Consider the following 26,744-nt stretch of genomic DNA (forward strand, 5'->3'; position numbering starts at 1 on the left):
AAGCAGAAAGCACAAAGATAATGTAATATAAATTGTACCCTATGCTGCGAGACAAAACAAGTCTCCCTCCAAAAGGTGTGAGAAAGAAAGAGAGAGTATGCCAGAGCATATGTCTATTTTGGTCTAATGTGAGACTGTCATAGGAATGTGGGCCAGTAAGTGCAGCAGCTAAAGCCAGGAGAGGACGACCATGGGCTGGAAAAAAAAAAACTCAAGGATAATGGGCTATACGTTTCTGCTGTCTCACAACTGACCCCACACATTTGTAAAGTATGTTGCATATTTGAATCCGTATGCATCTATGAATACCCTGTGCATCTGAAAATGTTCCTGTGGTCCTCTCGCTTGTCCTGGTGAAAACTGCATATTCTCCACTCAACACCTCCTGTGTCCCCTGGCCCCTTTAATAGCTGTACTAGGAGCCCTACATCATACCTTTCCCACAAAACATGTTCTCTCTTTTGCTAGGATTTCAGTAGAAAGGCTTTGTGGACAGGAAACAGGTCTGTCATGCCAGTGGTTCTGAGGATCCACTCAAAATCCTGGATGATTTTCAAATAGACAGCCTTTTTGAGGCGGTTTAAATGGACCACTTCACCTTAGTTATAAATGTGATTAAAAACACCATGCTTGAAGCAGCACATTTTTCACATGCCTTTTAGTGCCTCCTTTCCAAAAGAAGTCATACTGTAATATATTAAGATACCAAAAGTGGCACACAATAGAGCTGTTTAAATACTTATTCCTGTTTAATTTTTAATAGTCAAACACTTGACAATGGAGTGGACTTATTATATACAAAAGGCAACATCTACTGGGAGCACATTACAGTGGTATATGTTAGATTGGTGTGTATGTAGGCTAACAGGGAGTGTACGTTGTCACTGTTTGTATGTGTTTTGTATGTATGTGTGCGTGCATGCGCAGCTATGCCAGTTTGGGTTAAGCGCAGAGTGGCCAAAGCCGCAGACACACAGGATAGGTACCTAAGTGGAATCAGGCCTGTTAGATTTATGGCCATTTGTTCGGAGAGTGTTCATCCATTGGCTATTATGGAATGATTAGAGGAGAAGGTGAAGCTCCAAGTCCAGCAAAAATCAATACGGCTGTCGAGAACGATTCAGCCTTTCCTGCTCCGAGGAGTATTAGCACCAAACCTCTGTCTCCTCACACTTCTTCATTCGTCTCCTAGTGATTCCCCTCTAAGCCTCCAAACCAGCCTCACCTGCCATGTTCTTCTCATGGTAGCACTGAGGCCCTGCTTCTATATGACTACTTGGAAGGCAAGAGTTACACAACAAGGCTATTATTCATGCCTCATCACGTTAGTGGGAAGAGGATTAAGGACATATTTTGCCATTTGTGAAAAACTCATTAAAGTTTAATAATAATATAATAATAAATACTCCCAAATATGACACAGACATACTACTTCTCTCTGTAATATTAGAACACCTCAAATAGTGCAATAATATAGACATTCTACCTATGCACATGCTCTTTCCCCCCATTTATGTATATATTCAGTAATGATGTGAAAATTGTGATACACTGTCATGACAAGGTTGAGTGGTGGGTGTGATAAAGGAGTTTGAAGACCACTAACCTTGTAGAGTTTGAGGCTAGCCTCATGGCGGGTATTGACAGTGTGCATCCTCAGCTTCTCCAGGCTGTTCGTGTAGTAGTCGCAGGCATTGCACTTCAGGTGCACTGGGTTGCCTATAGCCACACATTTCAGGCGCCATTCATTGCCTTTGCCCCCTTCTTTGATGTGGGCCACAAGCTGGTACTTTTGCACATGCTTGTCTGTCTTGCAGTGCAGCTGGAAGTTGGCCTTGAGCTGAGTGGTGTAGTGGCACAACTTGCACTGGTGAGAGTCACCCACCACAGCACGCCACTCCTCCTCCGGTAGGCTGCGTTCAGCTCCCATATGCATGCCAAGCACATCCAGGTTGTCAGTGGTGAAGCGGTTGCATACAGCGCACTGAAAGAGCTTAAGGGAGGGGTCACTGGATTGTGATAGACTTTCTCCCAGGGTCATCAGTTCTTCGGAAACCAACTGCCCACCGCCCAGCCGCACGTCCATAGGGATCTCCCCACCTACTAGAATGCGCGGGGAACACAAAGACAGACAAAAAGAAAGAGGAAAAGAGGAGAGAAAAGTTTTTAGATGGCTGCAAACATAAACTTATCATGTTGTTAGACATATTCAAAGCTTACACTCTTTATCAGAGTTCGGTTTTTAAAGACCACTTTAACCCTCAGTAATTTACTTTATGACGTATACATCATTATTTTATTATTTTTGAGTTAGCACGCAGTGTTTTCTAAAGGAAGTCATACTTTGCGCACTCTCTGAATGAATAGCATCTCAGGTAAAGTAAAGCTGTTTAACTTTGATAAAGTACACTCTGTTGGTATGACGTTGCATGGAGGACAATGTGCATGTATGTATTTATGGACCGATAGCTATCCTTGCTTTGAGTTGAGAAAAAACAAAGCCTGGACTTTTTTCATAAGGACCAAAACCTCACACTGCCAGAGAATGAACGTACACATCACCCTGTTTGGGCTGGTGCACTTTCATGGCCTGTCTGTAAATCAACTCCAGAGGCCATGAGCTCCACAGAAAAAGCAAGTGATTTTATCATTACTGAAGAACTAAGGAGTTCCTAAGCACACATTACTGCTTCTTTCACTCCAGATTGCCTCTAAATCAATGTGGACATCTAAAAGATGAATTCTGCTTGGTACTGAGTCTAAATGATAAAGAGGGGGAAAAACACAGCAAGTACATATGACACCATACCAACTACAGAACTAATGTCTGTACAGTCTGGGAAAGCTGACTTTAAAAAGGAACGCTAAAAATATGAGGTAAGAGCAGCCAGAGTTTTTGCCTTTGCTTGCTGATCTTTAATCGTTCACTGCCCAGACTGAGCATGCAGGCCTGACCCTGCCTGGCTTTACACTAAATTAATTCCAGCAGCTCCTTTTTATTTATTGCTGCAGTATGCAGCCTGCTCTTGGACTTTTCTCCATTACCTGAGTTTTTATAGCCAGGAGAGGGAGACCTTTGAGAAGCCCTCTGAAATCACTCACAGACCCAGCTCCCCAGTTATGGCTTCTTACATTCTCTTACAAATACAGAGATGCACACACATGCCCAATCGCTATCCCAGTCCTGTCTTTTCCTGCACCTTGAATCTCTAATTTCTACCTGGAACTCATTCTCCATTACTAAGCAGATTCAATGATTTACTACAGACCTGGATCATGTTCCTGGTTGTAGACCATTGGGCCAAGATTCTAATTTGTAGCTTTGCACCTCTTTTACATATAAAAAAAACATAATATAACCATAATATTGTGAAGGTATATACATGTGTCATATATATATATATATATACACAAGGGCTGTCAGCGTTAATGCATTAATCGCGATGCGATTAAGGGCCGACGCGATGCGATTCATTTTTTTTTCTTAATCGCATTAATCACATGCCGCCATTTATTAATTTATTTTACACTTCACTCGGCTTTGCGTCGTGCCTAACAGGCTACTATTTTGACCCTTTCCAGTACCGTTACTTATCATCAAGCTGCCACTTCCTCGTAACACATCCTGCTGCTGCAGGCTGCAGGCATGATGGAGAAAGACAGCAGCAATGAAATCCTGAATGGCGCTTTTTATTTTCCAAAACTCCTGGACGGCTCGTACACAAGTCAAAAGCCATATGCACATTGTGTAAAGCCGAATTAAAAAATCACCGAAGCACGTCAAGCTTGAGCTACCACCTACGGAGCTAAGCATAGTAGTACAGTTAACTTAATGCTAGACCACCGGCCCTCGGGGGGCGGGGGAGAGATGAATGTTCAGAAATAAGAGGTTGCTGTGGCCCGCCGTACAGGTTAGTTTGACCAGCGGGCAGCAGCGGTGGCCGGAGCGAGCAGCAAGCTGCGGCGGCCGGAGCGAGCAGCTGCGGCGGCCGGAGCGGGCAATCACGGGGGGACATCCTCAGCGGTGAAATGCGAACGGGGGCTGGAGTATAACCTAGCTAGGTGGAAAGCTAATGCTAGCCAGCCACCTGTTCCATCAATCCTGCTTGCAAGTGTCCGCTCATTAGACAAAAACTGGACTACATCCAACTTCAACGAAACTCCCAACGAGAGTTCAGAGACTGCTGTGTTTTTGTTGTTGTGGAAACAACAGTGTACCGGACTATTCAGCCTGTTTCTCTGTCGCCGGGTAAGAGTGGAGATGGGCTATGTTAACACGGACTTGTGCAGAAATGAGCTGCTCATTAACCGGTGATCACTGGACGTCAGTGAGTAATCAACATTATTTAGGAGTTACTAAACACTATATTGACTCTAGTAAGGAAAGGGATTTTTAGTTTTTTAGTTAGGTACTTGGAGGAATTGTGCAATAATGACAGATTCACACATTTTTCTTTTGTTTACAGTAAATAAATAATTACAAATCTTAAAATCAAGTTCATAAAGTAACTTTCTTTGCATTCATTTGATTCCCAATCAAGATACACTGGTAAAAATTGCTTTTGATTGTTAATATGTACTTAAAAACTGTTCTGAAATGCAAAATAATAGAATTTTAATCATGTGATAAAATATGCGATTAATCGCGATTAACTATAGAACTTCAGCGATTAATCGCGATTAAAAAAAATTATTGTTTGACAGCCCTAATATATATATATATGATTGCTAGTGCTATGTGAAACTTTAAAAATCTTAACACATTACATATTTTGCTTATTCATTTTCCAAAACTATTGTTATAAAGTGAATAGCTGTCCGACTTGTCTTTTGTGTTGTTTCACAGTGTACGTTAGACAACAAATTCAAACACTAATAGCTAAAAGGCACATCCACCTCCCTTCTCTTTTACTCTCTTGCACTCCATCTCATATCTTACTTTCACTACAGAACCTGAGTCTTGGGAACGAGGATTACCAGGAGGCTGAAATCATATGAGGTCGCAAAAGTCAAAAATCCACAGTGAGAGCATGAAAGCGCACCCTCTCACTTTAGCTGCTTGGTCTGAGATCTCCTTGTGATGGCAGATTCCCTCAACAGATTATCATATCATATCGTATCATACTGTAGAGTTAATATCAGAGTGTTTGTGTATGATGGCTTAAGAGTTCCTTAAAGTTTAACTGAGGATGTCACCACTGTAGTTTATGGGCCCAGACTGTGTCATCATTGCCTCCCTTGTAACATGCTTATTACAGCTCACCTCACAGGAAAATGAACCAGATGGCAGAAGAGGGAAAAAATAATTAGTCACAGCAATCAATTCTTGTTTGTGTCTTTGAACTGGCGACAGTTGGAGACAAGTCTGTACAAACTGTGGGGTTGTAGCTGGCCTGCCAAATACTTTTCTATGCTGCTGAATTACCCATGCTGAGCCCTCTAACCTCCCATCTTTGACCAAGATAAAATTTATAGCTGCAATTAAAAAGTAAAAAAAAATGGAGAACTCCAGTGGTAAAGTTCTGCAGCAGTTTGGTAATAATGACAAAAAAGCTGAAGCTGGCTGCCTGAGGGGGAGGGCAAGAAGAAGACAAAATAGTTTGGCCCGCTAACTCACCTTTTGTGAGCAAAAGTGGGTATCACAAAGTGAACTTCAGAATTCTGTTAAAGTCACATCAATACAGTGTCACTTAGAGTAGATGTCTTGTCAAGGAAAAACAAATTACCTCTGGGCTTGGCATAGTTATAGCTACATGTACAGCCTACATTTAGGCATACTGGTGCAGGAGAAGGTTTTACTATGGATGTGAGATTAAGGTATTGAGCATATTCCTACTGTCATGAAGACTATTATCATGTACACTATCAGTAAGGACATATGGAAAGGGTCTGGGGTAAGCCCCCCCCCTGCTGTAAACTTGTCTCAAATGGATTATCTTTCTTTCAACTCTCCCTCTTTATATTTCCGTGACACTCTGCTTGTAAAATGAGAGAATGATGTCAAGTTCACCAGGACAGGCATACCTTAGGGCATATAAAAGAAAGGCAGCCGCCAAAAGTAAAAAGTGGTGATATACCTAGCATACATAGCAGTGGAGAGGGGCAAAATGTAGATATTCTTGCTCATTATTTTGTGTGTTGTTACCAGAATAAAAAGTGAATGGCATCAACGTTCTGTGGTCCTGTAAATTGATAAATTAAGAATCAAGATCAAGTTGTACTGAAACTGATTCTACATAAATGAAATATATCTGAACTGTACTTTGTGATTTTGTGGCAACTAGGGGTGTTTCTGAGAGCAAAAGAGAAGCAACAATTGGGGCTCACCAAGTGCAGGGGCCAGGGCGGCCATGTTGGGATCCAGGTGAAAGCTCCCCATCAGGAACTGGGCCTCAGCTCCAGCTGGGTCGATCTTGAGGCCTGGTGGAAGGCTCATGTTCTGGGTCAGGTAATATTGGTAGAGCTCAGCCTCAGAAGGTGAAGGCATGGCTCCCAAGCCAAGTCGACCATGCTGCATCTGAGTCACATTCTGCTGGAGCAGCATCATGTTGTGCATGTGCTTCTCGCTGGTCATGTGGATACGCAGGTTCCGTGCCACATTGGTCTCGTAGTCACATACCTCACACCGCCAAGTAGGTTTGCTCTTCGGCTTGGTCGGGGAGGGGGCCCCACACGATACAGCCATATGGGTGGAGGACTGTGTAGGATGGTGGTGAGGAGGGTGATGGCTACTGGCCTGGGTCACTGAGGGAACAGCCACCACTCCTCCTGGGGTATGTCCAAACACCTGCTCCTGCCCAGTGCCAATGGTGCCTCCATTCTGTAGTGTCTGCATGTTGTTCAGGTGCTTGTCCGACTGCATGTGGATACTTAGGTTGCCCTTTGTGGTGGTTGAGTAGTTACACACCTAGATAATATAATAGGACATTTCAATATCAGTTCATATATTACATAAGCCTAAATGGCTCAACAACATAAAAACAACTTCAATTGCAACCCTAAAAAAATCAAGCATTGCCACATTTCTTTGCTACATACCTCACACCGGAAGGGCTTGTATCCACAGGTATAGCTTTCTCCACGAGCCAGACGAGGGTGGCTCTGACCACTGGTGCAGTACGAACAGGAGCCTCCAGAGTCTGGGTGCTTCTCTTTCATGTGGGCCTCCAACGTCTGCTGGTACTTGTAATGCCAGTTGCATTTTGGACATTTGAGTGTCTTGCATGAGTTGCGTGAATGCATCATGGTCATGTGACCACCCAAGGAACGTGAAGAACCCAAAACAGTGTCACATTTAGGGCATTCTACCCCACTTCCTCCGCTGCCACCAGGCCCATGGTTCTGTGAACACTCACCCATCCCTGTTATGTCACAGGAGCCCCCTGGGAAGAGGCTCGAGTGGCCTTGAGATGAAGAGTGGAGGTGATGATGATGGTGGTGCATGTGGTGATGGTGCAGAAGGGCTCCATTTTCCTCCTCTCCATCTGCCGAGCAATCATTTGGTTCTGGAGCTGTGGCACTATCTCGATTGGCACTTTCATCAGCAGCAGCATTGGAGGACAGAGGAGAGGAGGAAGTGCCAGCAGTGTCATCATCGCTCCTTCTGACGGCAGCTGCCGCCATTGCCGTGGGAACAGTGGGTCCCTGGCAGTTAAAGCTCAGAGGGAGCTCTGCGGTCCTCCCCCCACCGTCTGCAGCTAAACCCACTTTCTTGACAGAGGAGGAAGTGGAAGCAGGGTCTTTGCTGTTGAGTGTGGAACTGACTGCAGAGGTGCAGGCAGAAGGCTGGAGAGCGCTACTAGGCATTAATAAAGGAGATTTGGAAATGCTTTGGTTTGAGACAGCTGGTTCCCCCGCTTCACCCCCGCCGCTGCTACTGTTACCACCACAGGCCTCTGCAGTGCTTTCTGCCTCCACCTCGTCTTCGTCCTCCCCTAATAACAGTTCCTCTTCTTCTTCCGAGCCCCCCATCTGGCTCAATAGGTTTTCATGTCCCTCATTGTCCCCAACCTCACCCTTGCATGCCAACTCTTTCCCAGCAGGCTCCTCTGTTCTCCCTCCCTGATTGGGCAGGGCACTGGAGTCTTTGGCAGAGCCTGGGGATGAGGTAAGAGAGGATGCTTTGGGAATGCTCAGCCCTCCAAGAGAAAGGACTGAGCTTAGCGGGGTTTGTTGCTGCTGCTGTTGGTGGAGGCCAGAGTCAGAGTCTTTGTTGAGAAGGCTCTCACTGTCCCTGCTGCTGCTTCCAGGCTCCAAATGGACACCACTAAATGTACCATAGAAGCTCTGGCCAGAGTTAATGGGGAGCAGGGTAGGTGGCAGAGGAGTGCTCTTATTTTTTGGTTCCAGGAAACTGATGAGGGGCTCTTTGTCCTTCCCAATGCCCTGGATGATGGCAGATGCCTGTTTGTCTGCTAGCAGCTGCCGCTCGTCCTCACACAGTGTCATGCGGTGATCATGGACAGCATGAGTGGCAAAGGAACGCGCATAGCCAAAGGACAGCTTGCAGAGAAAACACATGAAAATGGGCTTACCCTTGCCATATAGGGCTAGCCCATCAAATTTGGAGAAATCCACATTGTTGGGAACATCTTTGGATACACAGGACTTCTTGGCAGACCCATCGCTGTTCAGGTAATCCTTGTTGCTTTTGTGCCGCACATCGAAGACACGGAAACTGTGCAGGACAGGGCTGAGGCCTGCCATGGTTGAGGTATTGGGAAAACCTTGGTCTGAATTGCCAAACCACTTCCCGAAGGACGAGGCTATGTGAAACGTGTTGATGATGTGAGGGTAAACTGAGGATGAAGTCCCAGCAGGTTCCCCCGGTTTTCCTCCACTGGTGAGAGAGTTTGTGGGTAGCAGGTTGGGTACCATGCCCCCACCACTTTGGATCAACTGACTGAGGCTCTCTACGATGTAGGCTGAGCCATCTGGCTGGTAGACTATCTCTCCAGCCAGGTTCTCCACATCACTACTCTCCTCTTCCTCTTCCTCCTCTCCTTCCTCACTCCCACTCTCAGGTGCTCCCTGCTGTCGTGAGGGCTGATGTCGCAAAAGACTGGGCATACCTCCTCCTCCCGTAGCCATCGGCACCCCAGGAAAGGGTTGAAGACTTGAGAAACAGCTGTCAATCTCCATTTCATCCAAGTCCTCAGATTCTTCCTCTTCTCCACAGCTTACTCCCTCTTGCTCTTCTTCCTCAAGACCCTCTCTTCTGGGATGCAGCTGGCCTGTGGCAGAGCTATCACGGTGGGCCTGGGGTGATGTCTGATTTGGCTGCTGCTGCTGGGACTGTAGTTCTCTCACCCTGTCATGAGGTGCACTGGGATTTTGGGGTTGAGAAGGGTAGGGAGCAGAGAGAGACAGGGGGTCCAGGGAAGGGGCCTGGTTAGTGCAAGGGACCTGTGAGCTAGAGTGATCGTTCCAGGGCTGTGGTGGTTGCTGCTGCTGGGAGGAGCCGAGCCCATCGTCTGTCCCAGAAACCACAGGAGACTCACAGCTGTCCATGCTGATGCCTACATGAGGCGTTCATCGCATCCAGGCCTGCAGAGACACAAATTGGGTGAGATAAGAGGTTATTGCTGTATTTAGGATGTTAACATAGACACATATACATAAGCACACACAACTCGTCAGTTACTATGCAAATTATGGAAACTTAAATGTCTATATTTTCCAAAACATAATTACGTCTATTAAGAAAAGATCAGATACAGAAAATATAAAAGAGACCTTAGGAACCTTAATAGAAGAAAATCAAATGTATAGAGCATTGGGTGAGAGACAAAAGTCTGAGATATAATTGGAAAAAATGACACAATGCTCATTACACTAGATTAGGTACTTAAACACAATACCTGAGACAAGCACTAATAAGCCATCCATGATTCATCTTCCTGCCATATCAGGAAGGTACCATATTTTATCTTCACCTTCCAAACAACACCCCTAATCTTATATTCTGCAAATCCTACATCCGTTTTTAATTAACTTGCAGTCAGAAAAAAGGAGAAACAGGCTAACTTAATGGATCAAATAGATTCCTTGTGAGATAATTAGACACTGAGAAGCCACCCATCAGCACATTGTACATTTACATAACTGGAAGAAAAGGGAAAACTGCATCTAAAAAAAGAAATTCTTAACAGTATCACCATTATCGCTCCATCTTCAAGTTGTGTACATATAAGTAGAATATAATACATGCACTATTGATATAGATGTGTATGAACTTTAACAAGAGCAATAAAAGGCAGTTTTAAGGGCTCAAAATACATAAGCTGGGTTGTGACTTCACTGCAGCTGTGTTTAGATCTTGCATCCAATAACCTCTACGCTCAGCCTGGTTTCAAACACTCCAGCCATCCTCTGCCTCTAAAATAATAAATGGCAGCTGAGCTTTCGGGAGCTGGCCATGCCCCGAGCATCTGAGAAGCCCAACACAGGCTGAGATTTAGAGCACAGAAGAGATAAAATGATAGCGCAAGATACTGCTGAGCTAATAATTTTATTAAAGGGATGCAGCCAGCATTGATTAAAGGGGGCAATCGGGCTGAAACCAATAACTCTGGGCTGCCCTTTAACCCACCAGTACTGAATATTAAATGAGCAAAGTTTCCCGGCACCAAGCAATGTCCCCGTTGATTAGCACATTCACTGCTTGCACTTGATTTATTTACTTATTTACTTAGGGATGCAAATTTCAGCTGTGATCAGAATGGAGTCTACCCCCACACCCTAACATATTAACCACTGAGGGAGAGGAGGGATTGATAATATCTGTCTGCCTCTTCATGAATGTCTGATGAAGCTTGCCTCCCACACAACATACCTGAAACCTCTCTAGTCTATGTGCACTCAAGCTACAAACATGATGGACTTCCTTTTTAAAGATGTGCTTTTGTATTTAAACTTCAGAATCAGCAACAGCAGGCCAGAAGAGCATATTCTGGGCAAAATAACAATACAAAAAGAAGCACTATAATGATAAATCAATGACTTTGGTTATATTTACAATGACTGCAAAGATGATGTAGATGTTATTGTCATAAATACCCAGGGACAGACGTTTCCTGTCAGTATGATCCAGCTGATTGTTTTGTTTACACACCACAGAAGCTAACCCTGATGACCCCTGCCTTGCTTTGCATATACAATGAAAGATATTAGACTGGCTGGCTTATTAACAAGATTGCTTTATACAACCAGACATGATTTAGAGATGGCTGCCATATTGAGTGAGGGGATACTAGCCCTACTGGTCTGTATTTATTATCTGCTCCATTAATAAGAGTCTATGAGCTCAACAGCCATTTCACACAAATGGACTGAGAGCAGCGAGAGTAATGCAAGCACAAAAATATGCCACATGTCAAACAGACAGTGATTCTTCAAACTAAAAGCATGTGGATAAACTGTATAAAATGAAATGGAAAAAAGCTGAAAAGGTGACTGGTCTAAAATGACTGCCTCAAAAGAAAAGTCTCCATGTGTCCTGTCTGAGCATGGAGTGTTTCACACTTTGTTCCTGTAATCTATTCCATCAGTCCCTCCTCTAGATTCCACTGCCTGTCTCAACCAGGCCTGAGAAACCCTAGGCCCACAGGCACAACTACTAGTTAAGATTGTTAGTTCACAATGACCTCGAAAGTTCTCTACTCTCATCTTTGCATGGTCTTGGGTCTGAACAGAGGGGCTACAGTGTACTGTAGTGAGTGTATGTACTCATCCATTCCTATTATTGTTGTAAGATACCTGAAGCAATTAGCAGTAGACAGGATAACACGATGACTCTTGATCAGTGCTGGAGCTCTAAGCCAGCTTGGTGTGTCCACTGCTTACAGAAAACAGGATTGCCCTTTAAAATCAAGATGGTGTAATTCAATAACCTGCAGTGGTTACTGATGAGCAATGGGATTGTCTGGAGTCGGCAAGTCGCAGATGGGCCAACTGATATAACGCTGTTTGTCTCTCGGAGGTCTGCCTGGCTCAGTGACACCTGTTTAAAGCAGGAAAAGCTTTAATCTCTGGGAGGCACTAAACAAGTCGGGGAGACAGACAAAGAGACGCGGTCGAAGAAGAGGGGAAGTGGAGGCGGCCGGTGTCTCTGTGTGCTGACTGTGTTAATAACCACAAATCAAAATGATGGAGCAGCCCACTAAAGGTGACTACTGCTGAGTGGTATTATGCAATGTTATATACTGTAATACGTACAAAAGTTGTAATTTTCTTTTGCATACTGGCACTAGTGCTGATTGCACAAAACAAGTGATCCTGCCATGGCCTCTGCCCTTGTGATGTATCGTAATTTTGAATGTGGGCCCACTGAGTTGACATATGCAGGCTGTATGCAGCCAAAACAAGCCTTAGCTGACAATACAAGATAATCAGAGGGAAGAAAAGGCTGGATTCCTGAGCTGATCTGAGGGAGAGCATGCCGATGCACAGATCCTGACTGTAGAACTCACACTCCTGCTGCCACCTGCCTTCAAAGGCTTTATGCCAGGGTCCCCTCTTCTCTGACAAAACAATAAAAAGTCATACTCCACCTCCTCCCACCACCCTAACAAAGCAGATAAGGTTGAACCTTGTGAAAAGGCATCAGTTCTAATGAACACTGTCAGAGAGTGGGTCTGGATGTCATTTGGTAGGGATAGAAAATTAGATAAGTTATAAGTTATGGGTCCTTTCATTAGGTGGGATTTACCGGCCAACTGAGGGAGGAATTAAAGGCTAAGGAACCATCTGATTATAAGCATGCCTGATCACCTTCCTGAAGGCCTGGCCTTGCCTCCAGAGGACCCTGCTCTTCAGGGTTTCCTGAGGGAATTAGCTGTTACTCAGCCCTCGCTGTGAATACTCCTGGGCAGTGGGCATGATACAGCCCTGACCCTTACTCATATTTGCATGCAGTACACATCAGCAGTGAGGGAACAACTCTTTTAAAAAACACTTTCTTAATACGCCTAGAGGACCCCTAACAATACACCAGATCTGATTTTCAATTGTCCCTCAATGATGTTGCCTCTCTGTGCCTAGTCTCACAGAGCCTGGCCAGCCACCGCAGGGTAAGGGGCGCTTATTGGAAAATCAATGGCGTGAACGCTAAGCAAGTTACAGGAAGATGTGGGAAGGAAGGGTTCTTATTGATAAAGCAGGGGAAGGCCTTTGATGTTGCACTAGGGACATGCTCGTTGATGGGGGAACCATTGTAGTCCTCAGGCAAGTAAGGCCCAGGTTTATCTCCTAGGTTTGTTCCAATTAATCACCAATAAAGGCATGCATGCATTGCACTTTAAAGCATAAGTCCATTTTAAGGCCCGACATGGTTTAGTAAATTCTGGTTTTAATACTGTGCTCTTGAGAGAATTTACATTTCTAACACTGTTCGCTCTTTTAGCCTTTATCTATTCTGCTCTCTATCTTATCTACCCTATTTTCTGCCAAAACTAACTGTAGCCTATATCTAAGACAATAATCTGATACTCAATTTAGGAATAACTATGCTACATCTGAGTGTGCAAGTTTGGTACTAAACTGGCAGACTGCTGTCACAAGATAATTTACTGTACAGAATAAAAAGAAATGCATTAAATTATAAATATACTCTTTTATGAAATAATAAACAATACAGAGGCGATGATTCAAGTTGTCTGAAAGGGAAAAATGCATATCATCTTTCAGTGCTATCACAGGGTCACTTTGTCCTGGAGTTGTGAGCCAAAGAAAGTTAGTCAGCCACTGCCATAGACAATACACCATTGTAATTATATTAGGTACATGGAGTTCTTGTTCTCTTTGATCCCCAACACTGTAAATCAGACAATTAACCATGTGCAGCATTGTTGTTTATTGTGTGCTGTAAATATTCTGTCTGCTATTCTGCTAATGCAGACATAAGGCTGCTCCAGTATTGCTCCAACTGCAGGAGGCAAAAAGTCACCTCAGGTCGATGGCACTCAGCCTGTAAACAGGGCTTCCCGTAAAATCAATGATCTTCAGTAGGAGCTATCAGTCTGTGGAACAGAAATAGCCGTGGCTGTTGATTCTGAGGCGAGGAAGAACAGTACTGTGTGTTTACATTGAGTGTGTGCGAGTCGTGGAGGACGGTCCCTGGCATGTTGGGAGTATTTTTCAGCAATAGCAAAACTTGTTATGTTACAGCCAGTGAAAACCTAGAAGCATTAGGTGCTATAGAGACAAAACTGCAGCTCAGAGATTTCATGTTGTCTTGTATGTATACTTTATGCATTACACTACTAGTGTTGGAACAAATATATCACTTACAGCTAAAATAGTCCTTCCTGATTACAATATGAGCAACTCAAATACCCAGGAGGCAATGTGCTGATTGTTTTAGTTTCACAGCACTCCATTTTAGTAACCATTTTGCCCTAGTAATATGGGCCAGAAAAGGCAAAATTGATTTGTTTGCAGTATCAACTACCTCCTTTGTTATAGACTTGAAATAGAACCTTGAAAATGATTTTACACTTTACGCAACACCATCAAATTCTGTTAATCCATTCCATATTGCAGAACGGAAGAAAAGTGATTTAAGACAGAGCAGCAGTGAAATCACAGTGCAGAACTGTATGGTATTCAGTACTACACAGGACAGTCTGAATAAATGATCTGATTGGAGCTCAGCTAACTTCTAAAACCCTCTAGATGGGATTTACACATGGCACTAGAGTGTTTCCTCAGTTTTGAAGGGTGTGATGGAAACAGTGTGCTGGTGTAATTAGAAGTAGTTAATTAGCTGTGGGTTAATTACTGGGTTCTGCAGAGTGTTGGTGGAAGACCTGGTGGGGTGGCAAAGCAAAGGGAAGCAGCGAACACACAGCAGGAAGCTCCCAGTCTCCCACCAATTAGCAACCAGCATGGGGGGGATTCTGTGGTATACGAGGAGTACAAATGTGAGAAGGCTCATATCATTTCACTCAAGCACACACGGTATGCACTCGTACACAGTGGAGTGTCTGTGAAATTGCTAGACAGATAGAGAGGGAGAGAGAGAGATAACTTCAAGTTGTATCTTTCAAATTTTTACCAGATTATTTAGATACACATCCCGCATTTCTGCTCAATTTTAGACCAACAGAAATGGATATTGAATGATTTGCAACAGTCTGACATGGATCCTCACATCCTTTAGCATGCAGTGCTGACTTTCCCATAGTGTGGAATGCAGAAAGGCTGAGAGAACACTTGATACTTTGTACACTGGTCTGTCTGGCACTAATCAATCAGAAGTCAACACACTGATTAAGATCCTTGGAAAGATTTTTAAATGTAAAATATTTCAAAATCCCATAAAGATATATGTAGATATACAGTATGTATAACTGTGTTTCCGTTTGCAGATTAGCAGGAAATAGACAGGGAAGATAGGGAGATAGAGAAAGTGAGATTGAGATATAGAGCTGGAGAGAAAGTGAGAGAGCTAGAGACACATGTCCAATGAAAGGTCAGGGACAAGGGGGGAATGTGCTGATCAAAGTCTTTGAGCCCCAGGACCTTCATTTCTACTAATTATCAAATCTAGCCCTATTTATATCTGCGGGAAGCAGACGTTCTCTCAAGAGAGGATGGAAGTGAAATCTGCTAACTACAGTGCTTTCGGAGCTTCTGTTTGCACTCACTCCTTTACATTTGTTCTCTAGTAACAGGATGAGGATGGTAGAGGGGGGTTAAGAGAACCGACGACCACAACTTATTTGGGAATGTTGTTATTAAAGTAAAGGACAAACACTATGTACAGAAGACTGTAAGGCCGGGCTAAATGGGAAATATAGAATCACTCTACTTTTCGTAGATGGGAAACTCATTTATGTTGTAGTAGAAAATGATTACCTAAAAGCCAAGATCACATGGTGCCAAGCCATACACACACATATATACACACACACACACACACACACACACACACACAGACACACAAACATGTACACATACACACCTTCCCGCAGCGCTGCAGTTAAGGCAAGCAAACCACAAACACAGTTGTTAAAATGATCAATACCATTGAAATATTAAACCTTAAGAAGCCGCATTATTGATTGGGAGCCCAATGATAAAACAGTTTATTATCACAATTGTGGTGCTTTATGTAAATGTTTTGGAGAGATCATCAGCATCCAGCAACCAATGGGATGTCGCTAAATTTGACCCACGCACACACGCACACCCACACGCACACACAGGGAGATGTCATTACCACTACTTCTACTTCCATTAAGGATAGCTGACACTGATCAGCATACCAAGCCCCTGTTGACAGAGAGACAGGAGAAGGGGGATCTGGCCCCACAGAACAACATGGTAGCTCTGGGATGTGGTCTAAGGGATCTCCAGCAGGCATGACAGCAAACAGGAGAATACAGTGGAGCAGGATCCAGGCTCCATGCAGGGATCATGCCCTAACAGACAGATATGGGACATGGATAACATGTCTATAATCCTGGGCATTTCTGTGTAATCTGGAAAACAAATACCTTAGTAATGACCCAGTCCTGCACCTGGTAAAACACAGGGTTCACAAGCACCTGGAATTAGACAAATATCCACTGCAGAACATTCTTAAAGAGACACACTCCTTTAGCAAAATGCTTAAGGGGGTTTTAGAAAACAACATATGAATTAATGGTGTATTTTCTTAGAAAAAGACTGTCCACTGGGCTGGACTATACAGCAAACAGCAAATCTATAATGTGGTTAAGTGGTTAAGCTGGGACACCCTTAGAGGTGCATGCAGTGATATGATGAGATGAGGTAAGTCACACAGAGGCTCAGCAGTGCAGCAGTGAGGCAGTGCCAGAAGCCGAGGGTTAGGCCCAGTGTTCAGTTAAGTGTCTAAACCTGAGGAGGGTGATAAGATCCCTTTTAGAAGCAAACCATGTGAAGGGCAAATGACCAGGAAACCTGAGTAATGTGCGTGAGAGCAGAGATGTGGAAAGTCATGCTGTGTTATGTGTGGAAAATGGAAACTTACTATCTCTTTTATGCACCTCACACTGAGGAGTGGTGCAGTCCTGTATCCATGCTTGTGTGTGCCCAACCCCACACACACACACACACACACACACAGGGATTAGAGGGTGTCCCAGTGAAACCATTCTGTGGAAATTATTTCTTTGCAGAAAAAAGGCATGAAAGCCAATCGTGACCTGGCCTCTAATTCTAGAGTAGGATATCCTGGATAAATAATTAGAGGGTTCCTTTGAAGACCCTGCACAGCCAAACCATTCACTCCCCACTTCACATTTGCTAAAGTCATTAATGACAAAGATTTAGAGAGGAAAAGCGAAAATCTTTCTGGTACACAAATACTTTTTTTTATGAGGCCTGGCCCAAATTCCTCTCTGCTTAGCTGAAGCCCTTATCCTGGGAAATAACTGCACCCGTTTTAAACAATAAACCTCAGGGGAGAAGTGTTTTCTATTGCCCCCTCCGCCCGCTGAATTATGAGAGTTAATAAAGCTAAAAGAATAATGTGCCCTGTGTTTTAAAAGACGAAGCGAACGAGAAATGTTGGGACACTGGCTGTTAAAAGACACAGTAAAATCAAAGCAAAGAAAACTCTAAAAACAAAGAATGTTTTATATATTAAGATTAAAAAAACAAGCCTGCTATGAATATTAAAAGGATCCCTTCCTAAATGAACATAACTGACTTATTATACATGGCTATTCTTGTGCCACAGTGGCATACATCTCCAGTTAGTGCTCATACTTAGTCACAGCATGTGCCACTTCTACAGTGAGCTGTGTGGCTAACCATGATTATTCAGTGGGAATAAGCAGGAGGGAATCTGACAGGTCGAATTACATAAATCACATTCAGATTACTCTCATTACCAACGAAGAAAGAATAGACTCGCCAAAATTGTATTTTAGATTCTACTGCATACTTGTGGAACATCTTCATTGAGACATAAAAAGGAACAATAATGTGTCTTCAGGAAGACAACCCCACTGAGCGCTAGTTTACATGCCAATGGGATGCCGAATCTTTACACTGGCAGTTCATAAACAGAGCACTCATAAATCAGATTTTGATGCAATCATCATCTTAAAAGGAGAGCAGAGCTTGCCCTACAGTTTACAAGGACAGACTCCAAGGCAAACCTTGGAAGGTGATGTGCATTCCTTCTGAGTAGAGCAGTGATGAGGAACTGTCAACAGAGGAAAAGGGAAGAAAAACAAAAAAAAGAAAACAACTTGTTAAGTGTATAACAAGGTGGCCTGGAGGGCAATGCTGAAAGACACCTCAGCACTTGACTCTGAAGTGTGCGAGGAACATCAAACAGCATTTCTGTAGCTACGTTGAGCACTGACAGAGCCGACCACGGTGTTCAGAGTCCCTCGTGTGAGGAAAAGCGCTACAGTTTGTCAGGAAATAAAGAGGTAAAATGTGACTAAAAGACAACAGTTCCGCATGCAGAAGTAATCATAAATGTTCATATGCACTAAATCTGAGCCACAGACCTCTAGGGAGACCTGTCTAACATCAGGGAAAGCTGCTCCCATCAAACTACAAAACGGAAACAGAATAACCCCATTCTAAAATGCAATTGCAAACACAATGAAGCAGTTCCGATTAGACGTCTAGCCCTGAGTTGTATAGCTAGGAGGTATGTGTGTGTGTGTGTGTGTGTGTGTGTGTGTGTGTGTGTGTGTGTGTGTGTGTGTGTGTCACAGAGATATCAGGCTTGGGTGGCAAGCATGGCCCACAGAAGGAGAGAAACTGGAAAGAGTCAAAGCATCAGCTGAAAGAAAATCAACAAATACATGACCATTAAAGCTGTTGGCAGCTCAGTGCTTGCACTAAAACTTGGCACGGTGGTGTCCCAGCACTTTGATCTGTAGAAGCAGATGCCCATGTGCTGGAAACACATTCAAAAATCCTATCTCTATGAGTAGGGGGAAACACACATAGGAAACAGACCAATTAAAGGTAGGGAGAAGCAAAAACTAGTGTGATATTTTAAGAAATCCTTTTCCTCTCCTGGCCTGGTCTGAGTGTTGTGACAGCTACATTGCTGTGGAGCTATATTTGAAAAAGACCAGGCTTCTGTGCCTCATCTCCACACACACACTGCAGCCCTTGTTCATCTGCCTTAATGAAATGGCCACATGCCTCCTCTCATCCCAGAGCTGCTTGCACACTGTAGCACCTGGTAGATATAAATCAGCCCTACTGAGCTGTATTTGGGAAGTAAGGCATTAAGCATGACATGGGCTGTCAAAGTTCAGATTGCGCCGCCCGCAACATCTAGTTGAACCGCTGCGAAACAGACCCGAGACCAAGGAGCGGGCCTACCATCAGCCTCTTATCGTCTGCCTCCCAGCTCCACATGACATGGCTGCCACATCTGGGCCCCAGCTGGGCAGCCTGCTGAGCACAGTGAAGCACAACCCAGGCTGGGTAGGGCAACACTGGAGCACCCACGCTACATGGATTCATGGGATCAGCAGCCTAAAAACAGTCAGGATTTAAATGGGTGTTGTTTGCTGCCATTTATCTTTGGGCTTTCTTACCTGTGAGCTGCTGGGGCTTGTGGGTATTATTATAGATTTTAAGTGGTGTAGGATATATTTATGAGCAAGGAGATACAAGTAACTTAGTGCAGGTTTGTTATGTGAGCATACTGTATGCGTTATGTGTGTGTGTGTGTGTGTGTGTGTGTGTGTGTGTGTGTGTGTGTGTGTGTGTTTCAGTCATGTGAGCTAGGGGTCTGAAGGTCAAACACTGCAAGAGAACCCACACATTCCTCCAGAGGACAGGCACACATCTTAATGCATGTGCATGTAAAGGTTTGCATTGACTTAGATGCATGCATGCATGTGTAAACATATTCAACTAGCCAAAGCTCGCCAAAGCTCCAGTTTTCTGCCACTTCACCAGTCTACCCCTGAGCTTTATACTTGAATATCAAATATATTCTCACTCTGAGCATTACATGTATGGAATGAGTCCTCAGACAGATACATAAGACACAAAGGCAGGAAGACAGGGCACTCAATAAGAAAAGCTCTATGAAAAACAGACAGAAAAGGGACAAACGGAGCAAAAGGGTGAGGATAAAGAATTATCATCTGTTTGGGATTTGGTTGTGGGCTTTCACAGATGGGGATGTCTCACTCTTCTTAGGTAGAAGTCACAATGGAAAGCTGAGGTGGAGCGAGGGGGTTGAGTACAAGAGAGAAAAGTACAGAGAAGAGAAAGAAGGAAAAGGAGATGGGGGGACAGTGCAAGAAGCCCATGTTGAACTCAATCATACAGTAATTTACATTGCTAGGTAATTAGCTTCAGGTTCAGGGGCTCAAGCCAATGACAGATGCCTCTGGCAGGGAAAAAGCAAGCATGTGAGGAGGACCACAGCATTACTCTTATGACACATAACATTCATTGATTCAATCTGTCAGAGGGAGCATGTGTCAAGGGTATAAAAACTGCTATGTGTACTGTACAGAATACAAAAATCCATTCATGGATTTGAGGTTATCTTTGGCAGAGGTAAGTAAAGTAACAGAAAACCTGATTATAAATGTGGGGAAAGAGGATGAGACCCTACAACTAACATTTACTGGATGCCTCCGTGCATTACATTATTTAGGACTTATGAGGCAGGTGACAGGAATGACCACAGGATGAATATTGAGAAAGAAAACATATGGCCACATATAAATAACGGCAAAACACATTTGTATAATATTCACATATAATGCACTGACAAAAAACAACAACCATGACAGCAGTTTTCTTTGCAGGGATATAAACCTCACTCAGTTGCAGTAGAATCAGCACTGCCTAGTGGTCCTCCAGAGCTGCACATTTAATACACACTTAATTAATGATGTCATTGTTTTGACATTGAAAGACCACGCCAGCAAACAAGATAAACAAGATCTAACTCTGGGAAGAGTGCTATCAGGATACTAAAGGAAACAGAAAGCTGGGAGATCACAGACAAAGCACTTTGAATCTTAACCCTGGGCTCTTAGACAGCTCCATTCAATTCCCCCCATACGGTGAGGGAACATTTTACTCACAGCACCGAGCTGTTAGCTCTGCACCAAGATGTGTGTGTGAACACACACGCACCCATGTGTAAGGTAATATGTATGCATGTGAGACTCAATAGCAGCCAGATACAGTGCCATATTGTGAATGAATTCTCACTATGGAGTGGTGAGTTTCCACTCAGGCTGCTATGTCAGTGTACTGGGCATAGCTGAGAGTCTTTACACATGCCAACTAGAACTGGGAATGAAGCCATAAGGCTGGGAGGACAGACATATACACTGGAAAACACACATACACACAAACAAAATCCACAACATACCAAAGATAGAAACAAAGCATAAAAAACATAAGACAACAATAGAAAAATACCCACTCATTCATGTAAGCATGAGAAAACTTGTTTATCCACGTTTGTGCTCATCTCCTTGCCCATATGCTCTGAAAAACGTGTTAGCAAAGAGGTGAGAATTCGAGCAGGGCCAACTGGCTCACCCTGAAAGTTCAAATCGAGTGGCACTACAAATTACAAGTTGACAGCTTAAATAATCCCCTGAATGCGTTTCTTACAAAGTATGAGCATGTTGGAGTTTGCTAACACAACTGCCTCCTGACAGCTGTTCTGATAAGGTATTTACATGTCAACTTTGATCTCATTCAAAACAAAATAACAGTATATACGCTCCCTCGAGATACACAGACCAGCAAATGCCCCAGACCAGCAACCATGTTGTCAATGATAGGACCCTCTGCCCCATCTCTAACAGATGCCCCCATATTTGAGCTGTGAGGAGGGACAGTGATAGGGGCAGTGTAAGACGAGAGGGTGACTAATTGGTTCATAACCTGTAATTGGGGAGATGTAATTGGAGTGGACTCGCAGATGCCAGGTGCACCTTCTTCAGGAGGTGGGGCAGCGGTTTGCCCTTTGACTGGCTATAAGGGAGCGTGTGTGTGTTTGTGTGTGTATGTGTGTGCAAGGGGCTAGGCAGGATTAGATGTGGGGGGAAAACAACACTTCTATTGCGAGGGCCCAAAAGAATATAGTTTAGGAGTGGCGTGTGCCTATTAGGTCCTTAAAACCAAATGAAAGCACATGCTGTGAAACCTGTCACAACACAGCACAGCCACGCCCACTGAGAATAGACACACAGATATAAGTACACACACTCAAACAATATATACACACAGACACACACACATATACAACAGCTTCATGTCCACTGGCATTTTTTCAATCCATTGCTGGGAATAAGAAATCTGCAGCTCAACATTTTCTCATGGTTCACATGATAGGTCAATGTGATCAATGTGCTCATGGCCCACCTAGCCAATACAACACCTCTCCCAATCAATGTAATGGGGGCTGAGTGTTAATTGGGACAGAATAAGAGGAGGGTGGGTGATGGAGTGCGATGCGCTTTTTGCAGAAGCATCAGAAATGCTGTACAGGGTTTAATGAAAGCTGCTTAATGTTGATAGCGTGCTTGTTTAATCGCTTTGTTAAGAAATGTTTTTGTACAACAAAACAAAGCAGATAGTGTGTGTTGAAGTGTTGAGAGGGGGGTAATTGCAGGAACATCTGTTTGTCCTGCCCATCACCATATGATTATCGGTAATTAGCCGCAGCGCCTGCAGTTGCATAGGTGTGGTCATGCATTCCCCTCTTTGGGCAGGTAGGGAGGACCCATAAAACATACTACCTACCTATTGTCTCCTGCTGCCAGTCCCCTTACCTTACAAGTCACACTTATCTGCAAGTAGGCCTCTCTAACATGAACCATCTTAGAAACTCACGCTACCGAACAATCACTTATTCTATTACAAGGCTGCGCAAAAAACTGCATTATTTGTTAGGAAATAATGATACAAGACAGCACCAAGTGTTGACTGGGGATAGGAATACAATGAGAAAAGGTTTACTGTGGCCAGTGTTCACTGTTCAATGTTTCCTTTGCAAAAAGTAACGTAAGTAATGCAACAATAGGGTTTCCTAGACACTGAGCTCAATCGTGAAGACTGTGGCCTTCACATCCTGCTTTGAACAGGACTAGAGGATCCACTTCAAACAGAAAGCAAATCAACTCATTTCCACTCAGACACACAGTCATCCCATTTATTCGGGGGAAATAAGTGCTAAATATGGCGATGAAAGACACATCTTTCTGTAATGTGGGAAGATGTTTTTGCTGTTTATAGGTAGAGTAGCTGAGATGTGATGTATCATAAATTGTTAAAAACGTGACAAGTGTCCTTTTCGCACCATGCATCTTTTGATGAAAATGGTGGTGAACTACTGGAGAAATTAACAAATTAGACAAAGACAATAAATGAAGAGAAACAGTGAGATGGGTAGGTGGAGAGGTGTTACAGAATCAACCTTTTACCCAGCTTGCTTGGTGCATGGTTGTTTTTTTCTGATGAAAAGCTGCAGCTGACCACTGAAAAAGTATGTAGAGCACAGGAAAAACCTGCCTGACAGATATTCTGTCTGTCAGCTAAGTGGAAGTAGGAAGTGATGGTAGTGGAAACAGCCTGTACCAGAGTAAAGGATGTTTCCCTTGTGTTGCCTGTTGTCTCACCCTGTTTATACAGGGCACAAGGTTAGTCAACGTGGCATCCAGCCCAGAAAACTACTGCACCACACACGGCACTATGAGATTCCACTTGTTATGTGAAAGTCCTACATAAAGACAATCACAAATAGAATGTAGTTTTCCTTAAACATTTTTGGAAATTATTTGTAATAAATAAAAAACCTTTTTAGCATTGCAAACTCCACATCAACCCCCTTTACCATGACCCATCTATCTGAACCATTAGCAGGAAGTGAGGACATCTGATGGAGATGTATTGATTTTCCACCTTTTCTGTGTAATTTGGTGAAGATTAATTAACATTTTTCCTGGCTCTGCCTATCTTGCTGACACAATGAACACTGGTGGGTCAGAGGAAGGTCTTAAGTCAGGACACAGTCAGTCCAAAACAAGGTGGCCCCTGCAAGACCCTGGCCAACCCCCAGCCTCTAAATTACCCAGGCTGACACCAGGGAGGGAGAAACATAGGCCCACTTTAGCTCTGTACTCAGGCCAGTGGCTGAGCAGGTCAAGACCCCCCCATTAGGGAGCAGGTCAAAGCCACATAACTCTTTAGCTAAGGTGAGGGTCACTGCGATGCTCTGTCCGTCCAGGGTCAACCAGATGTCTCTGGCCACTGAGGTTCATGGCAATACAATAAAGTAATCAATCTGGCCGCTGGACCCTGGTCAATAATATACTCCCAGGCTGCAGAGGGTCACCACCTGTTCCCTGGCCTCTCCTTGGACTGTCCTGGCCTCCTGAAGTGCTTAGGTCTTACATTTCACTGTCCTGAAGGGAAACTGGAAGACCACGGGGGACCGTAATCAAACTGTGGGTATAGCCATGCGCTATAGCAATAAACCATGACAGACATTATGTACAGGTTATTACTAGGCAGCAATAGGAATAGATGGGCTTTTATTACTATAATGTGGACTAATATAGTCAACTTTGGTATTGGTTAATATCCATTTTGTAACAGATGTGGACATTTTCATCTGTAGATGAGACCTCCATTTACACAGACTAATATCTAATATTTTCGTTGCAGGCAAATGTGTTCAGACTTTTTAAAGTGGATAAAATATCCTTTATCAGAGTACAGTCTAGACATAGCTGGGCCATGAAATCGACACTCACCAATATGAGCTGTATTCCCTTTGAGAAAGTCCAGACGTCCATTTTTTCTATTATACTTCTATTGTACAGACAAGATCGCCACATACAGTGTATAGAACATGCAGGAAACATTATTGTTAATACTGCTTATTCCTCTTATTCCCTAATTTCTTTACAGTTTTTGTGACAGCACTGTTTTCCCCCCGCCCCTTTTTGTTCTTTCCTCTTTGCCCTCTCACGCTTGCCATGAATGGAGGCAGACAGCATCCTTGGCGGCTGCCAGGATGAGGCAGCAGTTAATTCTTGGCTGCCCTCCCTCTCTGCTTAAAGGCAGGTATAGAGTTCCCAACAGCTCCAGCTGGCTGGATACAATGGAGATCTCAGTGCAGGGGCAGAGTTCCAAGCAGGTGAACTAACCTCTCCTCCTTTCCCTTATAGCCCTTATCAGTCTTCCAGCAGCAGTGCCACTAACACCCCAACAGCTCAGACTGCACCAGAGTTTACCCTATCTTGCTCAAATTCCAGCCAACCCAACCTTTAAGTCTCACACCATTTCCTGGCTGACAGTCACTGTACCCTGCCTCGCAGAGAAACATAAAACAACAATGATAAGATCTCAAACAGAATCTAACCAGTTAATGAAACCGTACAGGTGCATAGCCCAAAACACTGCTCAAATCTAATGGTATAAAAATGTAGTAAAATAATTTACAATGTTTATGTCTGAACACATCCATGCCTCCAACATGAGACAAGACCGGCTCATCTTCTTCCTTCCTTCCCCCCCCGTCAGCTCTCTCCTGCCAACAACATGACACGTCATTAGGTAGTATAATCAGCATGCTATTTGCATACATCTGCTTTATTTTATTGATTGCTCCTCATTCGTTAAGATTCAGGGTATATAATTAATGACCAACCCCCTGTGCCACACCCTGGGGACAGCTAATTCCACTGCATACTAAGGGGATTTCAGCAGAGGGCACAAGTGGGCTTGTCACAACGGGCACAGGGCCAGTATCAGTCCCAGTCCCCTTCCTGCCTCCGGCTGTCCTTGGTTCCAGCCAGCTCCTCTAACAAGGAGAGCCCTTCCAGGGCCGCGTTAACTAAAAGGACAATTATCTTGAGAACAATGATGCTTTTCACAGGGGCTGTGTTGTCATTAATACAGTGGATCTGGTTACAACAGCCAGCTTAAGCTAATTAAGGAATGCTATCTGTGGACTCTCATTGCTTCTTAATTAAGTCAGATTCATTTCAAATTTGATGACAGTCAGTCACTTTTTTTGGAAGTGGAGGGAGGTTGTTTTACTTTTGAATTGTGTTTGAATTCACTAATTTGGTGAGTTATTTTCATGTGACAAAAAAACTAGCACTTAGCTGCACTGCACTTAGCTAACAATTGCTTCATAGTCAGATAAAACAGGTTATATTTCATACCATTTGTCTGTCACACAGCCAATCAAGGGACCTATAATAATCAAATGTAAATAGCAATAATGCCAAAAGCTACGGTTAATGAACAGTAAGACCTTGCCTTCCCTGTCTGACTGTGGTCATAAAATGATTTCACTCTGTGAAGCCTCAGTCACTACAAGCCTTGAGTTTCTCCTGTCACAGACACCATCTAGACCCCACTGTCTCACCATCATTCTCCACCATTAACAGCGTATTGTGATTAGAAATGGCTGACTGACTGACTGAGGGACAACCTGAATGCTCTGGGAACAGTTGCTTTCCAAAAAGACAGCTGACTCTTTCTTTCCAAGGAGCCTGCTGACCTTTTACACAGGAGAGGGCTGTTAGTCACCAGTCACTCAGCACTGACTGACAACATGGGGAAAACTGAATGAGAGCGGGAATGGTGTGTGTGTGTGTGTGTGTGTGTGTGTGTGTGTGTGTGTGTGTGTGTGTGTGTGTGTGTCCGTGCGTGCGTGCGTGCATGCGTGCGTTCGTGCGTGCGTGCGACAGAGAGAAAGAGGGATAAGGCAGAGAGTTCTGACTGTGTAAGATACT

The 26,744-nt window shown here is 43.8% G+C and overlaps 1 protein-coding gene across 3 annotated transcripts in view; it reads right to left on the bottom strand.

Moving 5' to 3' along the window:
• zfhx3 (zinc finger homeobox 3) overlaps window positions 1-26,744 on the bottom strand; it is a 139,524-nt gene that overhangs the window by 83,309 nt on the left and 29,471 nt on the right. For 2 of the 3 annotated variants that reach the window (XM_031324122.2, XM_031324120.2), the window contains exons 2-4: window positions 7,039-9,546; window positions 6,328-6,907; window positions 1,607-2,103 (exon numbers count right to left, since the gene is read on the bottom strand). In XM_031324122.2, coding sequence (XP_031179982.1) covers window positions 1,607-2,103; window positions 6,328-6,907; window positions 7,039-9,510 — 3,549 coding nt within the window. In that variant the 5' untranslated portion in view covers window positions 9,511-9,546. Of the gene's footprint in view, window positions 1-1,606; window positions 2,104-6,327; window positions 6,908-7,038; window positions 9,547-26,744 lie in introns of those variants that run through there. The other variant, XM_035999572.1, reaches the window with a different exon arrangement.

The sequence above is a fragment of the Sander lucioperca genome, chromosome 3 (assembly GCF_008315115.2).
Source record: "Sander lucioperca isolate FBNREF2018 chromosome 3, SLUC_FBN_1.2, whole genome shotgun sequence".
NCBI classification, from domain to species: Eukaryota; Metazoa; Chordata; class Actinopteri; order Perciformes; family Percidae; genus Sander; species Sander lucioperca.